Raw genomic sequence first — 14,002 nt, forward strand, 5'->3', positions numbered from 1 at the left:
GAGAGTAGCAATTATATGTGATTTGATATTGTCAAATCTTCATGTTATTAGACATTAGTTAGGCTTTGTAGGTAATCAATTTTATACCTAGATCCAATAACACTTGTGTGTTTCCTTGAAGATGTTTTATTATATTGTATCTTTAATAGTTTGCACAATTAAAATAATTTCTAAATATACAATAACAATTTATGCAATGCAGTAAAAACATTTTCAACAATATTAATTTTAAATAGCTGCATATACGTATTTACTATTTTAACTTTTGAAAATACTCGATCAATCAAACTTATACAAAATGATGTTTTAAGTTTTTCAAGACCCTAAAGATTTTTTTTTTCAAACAAAAAACCAAGCAATTAATTATGTTAAGGTTAAATTGTATAAAAGTTATTATTTTTTCTATAAAATTCGATTTTAACATTGTGCATTTTTCTATTACAATTAGTCACTAAGTTTTTCAGTTGTTTTAATTTTGAACATTTGATCAGTTAACCTATTTACTTATTAACGTAGCATCCAACGTGTCATGTTGACGTGTCACTATTAGTTTATGTGACACTGACGTGGCATGATAACATGTCAAAACTGAAAGGAAAAAGAAGTCGGCACAAAAAACATTGAGTATTCGTTTTTTCAATTTTGACATTAGGTTTTCATTTTTTTTTTCAATTTTGACATTCAATTTTAATGTTATAAATCGAACATCATTTTTTTTTCAATTTCATTCACTGTTGATCATTTTTCATTTGAAACCATATAATTTTTTTTACATTTAAAATAGTATAAATACATATTTTTTCCATTTAAAAATCATATTTTTTGTATAAATACAATTTCTATATATTTAAATAGCAATGTAATGTATACATATGCATTATTTATTTATAAACTTATTTTTCAATACACAATTTTAATATAAAATATGTATTTTTATAATTTGTTTATATATATATATATATATATATATATATATATATATATATATATATATATATATATATATATATATATATATATATATATACTAGATGTGTGCCTGCACAAAGCGACGGCGATAAATAGTTTTTTTTGACAAGTAGCTTTTATGGGAAAATAATTATTAGATTTTATTATTAGTTATTATTTAATAAAAAATTTATCACTTTTAAATAAAATATGTATGTTTATATTGTATGTTTATGCTAATGATGTAAATTAATTAATATTGGTGTTTAGTTTAAAAAATATAGATTAATTTATATATTCATTTAATATTTTCAATTTTTCATTTTTTTCAAAATTGAATTTTTTAAATACTTTCCTTAATTCAAGTCTTCAAACTTTTGGCAAGTATTAATGATTATTTATGCATAATTAATTAGTACAAGAAGCTTTATAACTGATACCTCTTAAAATTCAAGATATTACTAATATGTTTTATTATATAGTATAATATATATATATATATATATATATATATATATATATATATATATACCTTTTCTACATAATTTATACATACTATACACATACATACATGTAGTGAAGTGATTGCTAGTAATAAGATGGTGTAATGTAATAAAAAAGAATAAAAATGTATAAAAATAAACCACTAAACTAAAACATGGATGCATGAAATTGTGAATGAGATTAAGTCTTAGATGACATGGCCTCTTATGATTTGTTGAGGTGTGTGAGATCTTTAATTTTTGTGGCCAAATAAAACTTTTGTATGCTTATTTAAAACAAAGTATTATTTTAGAGAATCATTAGTGCATAATTTGTCTCAAAACGTTTTCATTGTAAGATGGAATCAAAACCATTTTCAAAGATACGTTTTTCATTAATATTAAAAACCTTGGATGTCATAACTGATACAGAAACATAAGCATAAACTAGTGATTAGATGCCTTACAACTCTTTATTATACTAACATACATAATCTCTTTAAATCTCTCGACAGATAACAATCACTGTCCGCCTGTCTTCGTACCGCTTCTTGTATTACAAATAAACTGAGTGAGTCATGCTTGGGAGCCTAGTGAGTACATAGGATTTTCAACCCACAATAATATAACTAATTCTTTTAAATATATATTTCACACCAAATAATCAACCCGATTACTCATTCTCGTTAATCTCATAAACCGATCCTAAAATGATGACCGCAGACGACCTATCTTAATGGATCATTGTAAGCAACTGTTAGGTGCATAAATTGTACCTTTTTACATTTTATATCATGTTTATTTATAGCATTGCATCACATTTTAGTGTAATTTTACATGCATTTTGCATTTTCAGACATTATTGAGGATCTATCTACATTTCACCATTTTTGTCGATGTTTCATGGTGATTTGAAGATTGGAGCATGCTTAGAATGTTCGATGGAAACTCTCGGTGAAGTTTTGGAATTTTCAGAGCTAAATTGAAGAATTTGGAAAATCGGAAAATGGACATTTTGCATTTTATTACATGGCTCGTGCTTTGGCAAGGCATATGTTACGTGGGCGCACTTTGGAAGCTTTTTAGCACATAACGACCATTACACGACTGTGTAATGGCAAGGCTTACGTTACACACGGGTCGTGTAACAAGGTCTGACGGTTTTGTGACTTACAACTTCCAATTAAAGAGCGTTTTTTGGGGATTTTCATGACAACTTCAACCATAGGCTTCAAGAGGGCAGTTTTTGGAGATCATTATACTTAGCACTTTAGAAACAATTTGATTTTGATTTTGTAAGTTTTTTTGAAGATCAAACTTGTTGGATTTATGTTCTAAGTTAGTCATGTGTGTCTAAGTTTCCTTGTCATTTATAGTTCTATATTCTTATGTATTTGTTGTTTAGATTGTGATTTTCATTTGATTTCATGTTTCTATCTAGTAATCTTTGGTTTGGTCTTCATTAAATGTTTGATGTGTACTCAATTTCACTTAATTAATGGAATTAGGGTTCTTATTATTCTAGTTAATCAAATTGTAAATTGTGTATATGTTTTATGATTTGATGTTGGTAACAAGCACTTGATTGGTTTCAAGTAGATCTAAATTAGTGTAATAAAATATTATATATTTTTACACTCCCTAGCATATGAAGAGTATTGAACATTGTTGGTAATTGTTACATGAACTCAAAGTCTTCTAGTGATTTAATTCAAGAACTTGTTTGTGTTGAATCAACTAGATGAAGTTTTACTTAAAGATCATGTTTTAAGTAAAATAATTTTGTTAACATGGATACAGAGCTTATTAATATCTTGATTACCAACCTAGAGTAAATATGAGCTGAAGTCATACTACACTACATGGTACACGAAAAGGAATCAGAATCGGAAATGTCTTTTAAATCATAAATTCTAGTTTTTAACTTGTTTAGTTCTTAAGTTGTTTATTATTGAAATTAAATAATTTCACACACAACCCCCCCCCCCCCCCCCCCCCCCAATTTTATAAAATGATTATGTGTATATGCTAATATATGCCTAAACATTAAGTCTTGTATCTGTGTGGATCGACCATGTTTGCTCTATATTATCTCATAGTATATAGTAGCAGTGATTTTTGTTTAATTGTTATTATTAATTTATTATATCTCTTTATTTGTTGGTCTGACACCCAAACAACAACGAGTAGATAATATTGCTTCTAGGATTCCTTAACAATATATGCCAATAAAGGCAACCATTGGGGGATAGAGTGCTTGAATGAACACACAATCCTTTCTCCTGGATAGTATGATTCATTAACACCTACAGATTGTGAGTCTGCCAGTGTTCCACAAGACTGTTTAGAATAGTTAGTGGTCGTCATTTATACTCTACTAGATGACTAGTCTCAGTAGTACAATAGTACAATGTTGTTCATGGCCTCTCACCACTGTTTAATCTTTTATAACCCCTTTTATACCCAATATAAATTAAGTATGGTAGTAAAATAAATCATTTATTCCAACATTTCAACTACTCAAGCAAAACCATGTCATACTACTTTAGTACTTTATCTAACACATATAATTATAAATACACATAAATCGTGCATATAACATTTAAGCATTTAAATTCTTCGTATTTATGTGTAAGATAAAATTAACTATACACTCATCTTGTTAAAGGTAGATGATAAGATGATTGGTGGGAAAGTTAGTCATTCGTCGAACACCTTATTTTTCCCTTTAAACAATCTATATAACATCATTATTAAGTTTTAGTCGTCGTTTTATACTTTTCGAAAGTATAGTAACAATATTTTAGATTCCTCAATAATCTCAAAGAAATATCGAGTTCGTTAAAATAAGGAATTACCGGGTAAGATCATATCAGAGATAGGATTTGTTTGGTATACAAAGTATGCTGTTTGGAAAATCCACTTTGAACACCTCGCTAAATCTAGCCCAGATATCACTTCCTTAAGTAGATCGATCAATATAACAAATGGAATTACTGATAAATCTTATTTATAGATTCAAAATAACGACTATGAATATAAATATAAGTTATACTTAAAATGTAGTAAGTGCAGCTTAACTTACAAGACTTTTGGCAAAAGTTCAGAAAGTCATGTGCAGAACTTCGACTTTAAAAAATTCTTTTCGTCGGGCTCCTAGATGTCGTAGCGCCTCGCTAAAAGGTTCAAAAGCTAAGAACTATCGGGGCTCTGGGTATGGGAGAACTTCCAAAGAATTTGGAATGAAAGAGTGTGAGAAATCGGCAAATTATATATATATATATATATATATATATATATATATATATATATATATATATGATTTTAAATGAAAATTTGTTAACATTGAACGAAATTAGAAAGCTTAGTGTTATAATTGAAAAAAGACAAAATGACAAAAATGGTCTCTGTGGTTTGTCAATTTCTTTGGGTAAAGTCCAAAAATAAAAGTTTATTAGCAAAAAATGTCTCTATTTGGTGATTTTTTTTATGGTTTTGGTCTCTACCTCGTTAAGTTTAACAGCATGGCTGTTAACTTTTGGCAAATGATGGATTTACCCATGGGACCTTTTCAACAGTGTTATCTTTTTACCAAACTACAATGACCAATTATGCAACTTTTCTTTTATATTTTATTGAATTATGTATATTAATTCTTTTAATTATTTTTTTTTAACATTTTTCTTATTGTATTATTTTTAGACAAAATTGTAAAAATGGTCCCTATGGTATGTATTTTTTTGGAGTTTTAGTCCAAACCATGACTTTTTTGGTTTCGTGGTCCTTTTGGGCTACTTTCATTGCAGAATTGGTCCCCGATAAAGTTGAAAAGGTTTATGTCATTTTTGGTCACTTAACTTTTGGTTTTATGCTCATTTGGTCACTTAACTCTTTTTAAGTTTTTAAAGGTCATCAAACTTTTGGCTTTGTGCTCATTTAGTCACTTAACTTTTGTTTTGGTCACATTTAGTCACCAAACTTTTAAAATTGTGCTCATTTAGTCACTAAACTTTTTAAAAAATTTAAAAGTTTAGTGACTAAATGAGCACAATTTTAAAAGTTAGGTGACTAAATGAGCAAAAATCTAAAATTTAGGTGACTAAATGTGATCAAACCAAAAGTTAAGTGACTAAATGAACACAAAGTCACAAGTTTAATGACCTTTTAAAACTTAAAAATAGTTAAGTGACCAAATGAGCACAAAACCAAAAGTTAGGTGACCAAAAATGAACTAAACCCAAGTTGAAAAGACTACTTTGCCCTTTTAATTTGTTTTTTCTATTTACTTAAATATTCTTTTTCTTTTATTTAATTATAAATTTTAAACAAATCAAGAATGGGACCCACACCCCATTTTCTCTCTCTCTCTCTCTCTCTCTCTCTCTCTTTCTCTCTCTCTCTCTCTCCGTTTCCCTGCCAAGAAACTCCACCGGAGGTGATGCGTTTTTCGGCCACCACCATGGGCAACAAACCCTTCCTTTCTCCTTCTTCAATCCCAACTGCCAAACACCTTTGCAATTTTCGAAAAACATCACCCAAATACCCATGCCCCTTCGTGTTTAACTGTCGGTGACAGGAGGAAAGAAGCCAAGGGAAGCCGCCAAAGCAGACTCCGTTTCCTTCGTGATTCACCACCGGAAAATCGACTCTCGTCCTCCCTCGTTCTTTCCTGTCGAACAACAACATCCAAACACCCCCTAGTCGGCGCTGCTATTGCTGCTTTGTTCCTTCGTTTTATTTACTGTTGACGACAAGAAAGGAACCCACGAGGGCTCGCCGAAGAGCAGCTATCCCCTCCACCATTTGCTCATTAACTCCACAACGAAACACCCCTGAAGATCCTTGCTCTCTTTGCTTGTCGGAGACACCGACTACTGACCCTCGTTGACGTACACAACCCCGTCTGCCATTTTTCTGTGCTACTCTTTGCTGCTTACCTTCACCTCGATCTGTGGTTGTTGGCGACGAAGTCAAGCCAAGAGCATCGCCGTAAAAACGGGTTCCTTTCCCCCTTAACATATCTACCATCGCAGGTGGCAGGAATGGAGGCAATAACGCCCTTCTTTTGTTTTATTTTTCTGGTGAGTTGAAGAAAAAAAGAAGGAGAGGGGAATCAAGAATTGGCAACAGAAGATGAGGGTGTTTGGGTGGTAATTGTCGATAGAAAAAGGGAAGAGGATGATGGGAGTTGTTTGTCTTCCTTGGTGGCCGGTAAACACTGTTTCCGGTGGGTGGTCTTGTCGGAAATCAAAAAGAAAGAAAGAAAGAACCATAAGAAATGGGAGAGAGAGAGAGAGAGAGGGGGGGCAGGTGGGTCCCATTCTTGATTTGTTTAACATTTATAATTAAATAAAAGAAAAAGAATATTTAAGTAAATAGAAAAAACAAATTAAACGGGCAAAGTAGTTTTTTCAACTTTATTGGGGACCAATTCTGCAATGAAAATAGCTCAAAAGGACCACGAAACCAAAAAAGTAATGGTTTAGACTAAAACCCTAAAAAAATGTATACCACAGGGACCATTTTTGCAACTTTGTCTATTTTTTATTGGATTTTTATATATTAATAAAAGTTATTTTTATTATATTATATTTATATATTAATAAATATTACTTTTTTATTATTAATTTTTTTAATTAATTTTTTTGAATTTCTTCTTTATTGCATTAGTTCTTTTTATAGGATTATTATGTATTAATAAATATTATTTTTAACATATAATATTTATCTATTAGTAAGTGTTACTTTGTTGGATTATTAATTTCATTTAATTAATTTTTTTATTGTTTTAATTCTTTTTATTGGATTATTATATATTAATAAATACTATTTTTAATATATTGTATTTATATATTAATAAATATTACTTTTGATTATTAGTTTTTTTAATTAGTTTTTTTTAATTTCTTCTTTTTTGCATTAATTCTTTTTTATTGGATTATTATATATTAACAAATATTATTTTTAACATATAATGTTTATCTAGTAGTCAGTGTTACTTTATTGGATTATTAATTTCCTTTGATTAATTTTTTTCAATTTTTTTTATTGCGTTAATTCTTTTTATTGGATTGTTAATTTAAATTTATTATTTTCTTTTTTAATAATTAATATTTTTTAATTATATATATATATATATATATATATATATATATATATATATATAATTTCAATAATTATTCACGAAGTGAGATCATCGTGTGCATTTTAGTTTTTGTGTATTCACATGTATCTAAATTTGTTATATATTTTAAGAAACTTGTGATTTTAACTTATGATTTTGACATATATAATTTCCCTAAAAATATTTCTACATGAATTATCAAATTCAAGTATTCGCTACTCGGCGGTCGGCCGAACGAGTACCGAATAAGGAGTTCTACAACTTTGCCACCACATGTAGTGGCTATGATGGTTTGAAAATCATCGATCTAACATTTTCATCATCGATGACGGTATCTGTAATGAATGGTAGACTGGAGGTTGTATGTTTTCTAGGGTTTATACACATTATGTAAATAGTCGACTGGTGTAGTTTTTCATCCAGAATGGCCGATTGTAGTATATGATCGATGATCTCCAACAAGATGATATGACGACATAAAGTGGTAAAAAGCAACGAAGGAAGGAGCTGACTAGGAGTGTTTGGTATTTTTATCTAAAACAATAAAGAAAGATATTAAAAGAAAATAAAAACAATTTGATAGTTCACTTTTGACTTTTGAAGTCTTTTTTCTTTAACTTTGAGCTTAAATATTTTTATTTGTGTTATATATTACTTGATAAAACTTATAACAATGAAAAAAACATTTAAAATACAATACATTTATATATTTTGCATATCAAGTATTATCTATCAAAAATAAAAATATTTAAGATCAAAGTTGAAGAAAAATAACTTCACAAGTCAAAATTGGACTATTAATTTGGGACAGATGTAGTATTTATTATAAATAAAAATAATAAATTTAAATTAATAACCAATTAAAATAATTAACGCAATAAAAAACATACAAAATTAATTAAATGAATTAATAATCCAATAAAGTTACATTTACTAATAAATAAATATTATATGTTAAAAATAATATTTATTAATATATAATAATCCAATAAACAATAATTAATGCAATCAAGAAGAAATTCAAAAAAAAAATAATTAAAAAAATTAATAATCAAAAAATAATATTTATTAATATATAAATATAATATTTTAAAAATAATATTTATTAAGATATGATAATCCAATAAAAATAATTGAATAAAAAAAGTTTAAAAAAAGTAATTAAATGAATTAATATACAATAATTCAATAAAATGGAAAAGAAAAATCGCATAATTGGTCTTATAGTTTCGTAAAAAGATAAAACTGCAGAAATGGTTCCAATGATAAATCTGTCATTTGTCTAAAGTTAACAGTAATGTTGTTATACTTAACGAGGTATGGACCAAAACCACAATAATCAAATAGGGACCTTCTTTGCTAATAAACTTTTTTTTGGACATTCCCAAAGAAATTGACAAACCGCATGTACCATTTTTGTAATCTTGTCTTGAAAAAATAGAAATTTAATGTCTTTTGTGCCATTTTTTTTTTCCAATTTTTATATATCACCATACCACGTCAATGTCACATAACTAAATAATGTCATGTCAGCATGTCATGTCAACATGTCACATCATCAAAAACTGACACGTCAACATGCCACGTTATCGGGTAACTGTGTTGACGGGTCAAATTATCAAAATTGCATAAACTAAAAATCTTTGCGATTAAATTGTAACAAAAAATAACGCATTGTGAAAATTAAATTTTACTTTGCTTTTCAATAATTTGATTTTCCGGTAGTTCACCTTAGTTTTAAATAATTTGATTTTCCGGTTAAAGCGTTTTGAATATTTTGTAGGATTTTATTCGGTTAAATTGTTGGACTACATTAAAATTTAAAACTACGTATCGTTATTTTAGTAGTAAAGTGGCCGAATCGTTTTACATTGTGAAAAGTTTTTAAGAAAGTAGATTAGGCTTGCCCATTATTAAGAATCTCATTGCCAACCCCTATATATTTCAAAATATTGATTTATCTATAAAGGCCCAAAATGAAATAAAAAATCCATATTGTTGTCCGTTAAACATATGTCCCTCAAAAGTACATATATAAAACTCCAAACATTTGCAATATGTTTTATTTAATAAAATAGGGTTAAGTATGTAAAAACATTTGAAAAATATAAAAAATAAAGATGTATAATTATATTGTTAAAACTTAATATAAACTGATGTTATTTTAACGATTTATATATACCAAGTAATAGGCAAGGCCCATGGGTGAGAACGGTTGATATAGACCAAGTAATAGGCATGGCCCATGGGTGAGGGATTTATGTAGAGGGCCACATGGGCCGAGTAAATCTTCAGATATGTTTATATTAAGTACAGTGATTTGAACATAATATTTAGTGATTTATGTTTTAGATGATTGTTGTATAACTATATAAAAAATAAAAATAAAAAAGTGTTATGTACGGATTTCGTTGAGCCGAAATTATTGTCTTCTATAAGGCATAACTACATTTGGATAGTATATGATTGAGTCTTACCCCAATGGCTAACTCTTACTTAACTTACTTCCCAACAAAAATGGTAATTATCACAATTATCCAAATTTTCAATTTTGATTACAATTAAGGCTAAATATCAAAATGACAATGCACATGTATGTATGCTCACAAATGTACATATTTATACTTGAGATCCTCCCACAACACAAAGGGATGAGTAAATGAATAATCATATAAATATCTTTCAAAATCTCAAACCCCCGAAACACTGCTAATGGTTGACAATTGACCTCCTCCATGCCATTTCTTTTTAGACTTGAGAGGAGATTAGGATTCTTAGCAACATTTTCTTGCTATCCGTTAAAGGTTATCCATTCACATAAAAAAATTGGAATGTTTTAATCAACTTTTACCAAGAAAAAGAAAGTACAAACAACACAACAAAGCAAAAAAAAAAAAAAAGACAAAATTTTGCTTCAAAAAGATAGAAATAATTGGAAGAAAACATCACAAAATCCTTGAACCTAATCTCATCTCATCTCATCTTAGGACTATTATCAACTGCAAAAACACCAATATAACAAACAAATTAAAATATAACTCCATCTCCATCTCCCTCCCCCTAAACCCCTACTCCTTAATCTTATACTCAAACCCCCTCTACTTTCTCTACCACCTAAATATAACCCTTCAACACCTGTACAATCAACAAAACAAATCATACTAAAAAAACTCAAATAACAAATATAACCTCCAAACCCCTTCTTTAACTTTAAATCTAATCTGCTTGAGGCATCATATATCCAATTAGCTTTGGCTCTGCTACTGGTACTGATACTGATGATACTGGTGTTGGTTCTTCTGACTCCCTCACATCATTTGGCCCGCCTTTGACTCTCATCTCCACCACCTTCTTGTGGGAGTTCGAGTGCAGTGTCGGAACAAAAGTCGGACTAGCTGCCGGGCGGTACTCCGGGAACAGCCGCCCTGACTTGTACCGAACACCGCACGCATTACACAGTGTCTTCGGGCCCATTGGGCCCGCCCGCCACTGGGGCGTTTTCGTAATTTCACAATGCAAGCACTTTCTCACTCCCTGACCCGACTGAATTTGGTTTTGGTTTTCGGTTGGTGGGCCCGCTTGGATCTTGGACCTTTTCACCTTCTTTTTCTTCTTCTGATCAGACACAAAATTGTTTTCAGATTCAGAAGAAACAGGAGCAAGAAGAAGAAGAGGAGAGAGAAGTTCAATCATGGCACGAGGGTTAAAAGTTGTGGGCCTGGGACGTTTGGTTCGGGCCCGTTGAGGCCCACGTTGAATCGGGCTGAACGGAATCATGTTGCCGCCGCCAGAGGTGGAGGAGCTGGAGCTGCTGCTGCTGCTGCTCTCAAGGACTGAGACAGGACTGGTGGTCTGGAATTGGTGGTGTGCCGCCACCGGAATAGTCAATCCACCACCAGAAAAGGAATCTTCCACGAAATTTGAAAGCCATTCCAGCTGGACAATATCTTCATACTGTCAAAAAAATAATAATAATAAATAAAGATGTAAGTTCAATGACATAATGATAATAATGGAGCACCATAATAATTTTAGTCAAAACAATTAATTAACTTTTCTTCAAGGACACTGTTTCATTCCTTCATCCCAAATTAAGTATACTTTACTCCTTTTACGTGTAAATCTGACCAAATTTGAAATATAACCCTTGCTTTTTAAATAATCTATAATTACAATTATTGATGGGCCCACAAAAGTAAAACATAACAATCCACTTTTTAAACAGTTTTCGTTCATTGGACTTCCTCTAATAACTCAAAATTAAAACTCGCATTTTGTTTTAAATATAAAAAAGATTATAGCTTTTAGATTCAGAAAGAAGATCAAAAGTCAAGAAAGATGCTTTTATGTGATAGGCTCCCTCTATCTCAAATTTAAAAATTCCACATGCCAATGTAAAATCTATTCGTAAAAAAAACATAAAGTTAAAAAACAATCAATCTTCATCATCAGCTGTTATTGATGAAAGTATGAAACTTTACCCCAAAAAGTAACTTCGATCTCAATAAACAAAAGAATTAAGCACTAAGCATGTGCAGGTGTGCTTGTGCTTGTGCATAATCATCATTAAACACACCATTTTTAATAAACCGTGTGCTTAGCTGGTCACCAGAAGTGCAGAACCGACAGTGGTGACGTCAGGTTCCGGTGGGTGACCGGTGGCCATATTTTTAGAATGATAGAAGAAGGGAAGAATGTGAAAGGATGGTGGTTGGTTGGTTGGTTATTTACTCACCGGAACAGCAAGCTCTGCCGACAGTACGGAGGCGCTATCACTATTGCTGCCGCAGAAGATGGGGTCGGAGACCTGCAAGTCGTCGGAGTTGTTGGTCCAAATGTTGGGAAACTCGTTACAGTCGAGGGAATTGAGAGAGGTGTCGTTGACGGGAGGGAATTCGATTAAATCGTCAATGTGATCAAAGAAGCTCCCACAATCAATCTCTTCCATCTCGTCCATGAAATTCTCGCCTGACATTTTCTTTTCTACTAGCTGAATGAAAATGCACAAAAAATATTGTTAAGTAATATAGCAAGAAAAAAAAAAAAGTAGATATAATAAGAGTAATTTCTATGTAATGTGAATCTGCAGGGAGCACCGATGGATGACATATTGACAATGGTGATGTGAGACACTTCACATAGGCTTTCAGTGTAGCACGTTAGCATTTAGTTTTTTTGGGGATAAGAATAAAACAAAATCTCGTGAGAATTTTCCCCGAATCCAGCTGTAGGTGCTTATGTTTTCTCCATAATCAGGAAAACTCCAACGATGGATGGCTGTCCTTTTCAGAATTATGCTAAATTTAGCACCATTGTATAGTACATCAAACCAGTATTCCCCTTATTAATTATAGGAAAGCAGAGTAATTGCAGAAGAAGCAGACCTTGGATATTAATGGCAGAGAGGCACCGCTAAGCTTTGAAGTTTAGAACAGAACTACCTGCAAAAGTGAAATTCAAGTTCAGAAAACTGGACCAAAACGAAAATAAGATGTTGAAAGTACAATTTAGGAAGAGAAACAGAGTTCTAACAACTAGAAATGAACCGAACACTAGCAAAATTGCATAAATTTCAAATCCATTTCTCCAAAAACAAAATATAGCGAAATGCTATCGACTTGACCGGAACCAAGCAAATGCGCATAACAAAAACGGAAAATCGATATCGAAATTCGTAAAACTGATTTCAAATTTGCAAATTAGCTGGAAATGGAGAAGATAGCAAATATGAACAGAGCTTATAATTCAACCGGTTCCATTGGTTTCAGAAATCCAACAAAACATGAAAATACACCTCATATCTTCCACCACGCTACCAAATTCGAAGCAAATGCGAAACGAAGATGTCGAAAACCTCTAAAACAATCGTTAAACTAGTCATACAGCATTATTTGTTTACAAAGCGAGAGAAAAACGTAGGCAAACCTGAAGCTGAAAACCCTAATTCCCTCCTAAAAGCTGCAGGATAACAAAGTAGCTGAAGCAGGAACTCCCAAAAATTCCCGAGGGGCGAAAATTTCGAAGACGAAGGTAAAATTCCCAAAGGAAACGACAAAATGCTTTATATTTCGAAATTCAAAAACCTACATAACAATACTCCAATTCAATCTCAATCAATGAGAAGGATGAATGAAGAATTTGAAAGGGGAGAGAGAAACCCTAAAAAGGGAGGGAAGTGTGTGTGAGTGTTAATGGTAGGTGAAGCTCTTCCTTCATTGATAGCTGGCTTTTATTACTAATGACCCACCATTTTTCTCCAACTCCTGTCTTTTATTACCTCATGCGTGGGTCCCACTCGCACATCTACTCCACCGCTCCCTCTCTCTTTTTTCTTCCTGTGACCGTATATATACATTAAAGTATACGCTACATGTACGTGTATATAGGATTGTATGTATATTTATTAATAAACTTTTTAATAATTATTATAAGATATTTAATAAAATTT

General features: G+C 30.9%; 1 protein-coding gene across 3 annotated transcripts; it reads right to left on the bottom strand.

Moving 5' to 3' along the window:
* Positions 1–10,461: 10,461 nt before the first annotated feature.
* Positions 10,462–13,776, bottom strand: LOC111913226 (GATA transcription factor 8). 3 transcript variants are annotated; one of them, XM_042897093.2, is made up of 5 exons: positions 13,480–13,776; positions 12,939–12,995; positions 12,651–12,831; positions 12,290–12,544; positions 10,462–11,508 (listed from the first exon to the last, which is right to left on the bottom strand). In XM_042897093.2, exons 4-5 carry the CDS (start codon positions 12,527–12,529, stop codon positions 10,771–10,773), a joined length of 978 nt encoding a protein of 325 aa, XP_042753027.2. In that variant the 5' UTR covers positions 12,530–12,544; positions 12,651–12,831; positions 12,939–12,995; positions 13,480–13,776; the 3' UTR covers positions 10,462–10,770. The 3 variants fall into 3 exon arrangements, with proteins under 3 accessions (XP_042753027.2, XP_042753028.2, XP_023764712.2); XM_042897094.2 differs by having other exon boundaries at positions 12,651–12,851; XM_023908944.3 differs by lacking the exon at positions 12,651–12,831 and having other exon boundaries at positions 13,480–13,775.
* Positions 13,777–14,002: the final 226 nt, after the last annotated feature.

The sequence above is a fragment of the Lactuca sativa genome, chromosome 8, assembly GCF_002870075.4.
Source record: "Lactuca sativa cultivar Salinas chromosome 8, Lsat_Salinas_v11, whole genome shotgun sequence".
Taxonomy (NCBI): domain Eukaryota; kingdom Viridiplantae; phylum Streptophyta; class Magnoliopsida; order Asterales; family Asteraceae; genus Lactuca; species Lactuca sativa.

Excerpts from the sequence above, each read along its gene's own strand:
- LOC111913226 (XM_042897093.2), bottom strand. The coding sequence starts at position 12,529 with ATGTCAGGCGAGAATTTCATGGACGAGATGGAAGAGATTGATTGTGGG. Across the intron at positions 11,509-12,289 it reads CGGCAGAGCTTGCTGTTCCG|TATGAAGATATTGTCCAGCT; the intron begins GTGAGTAAATAA and ends TTTTTTTGACAG.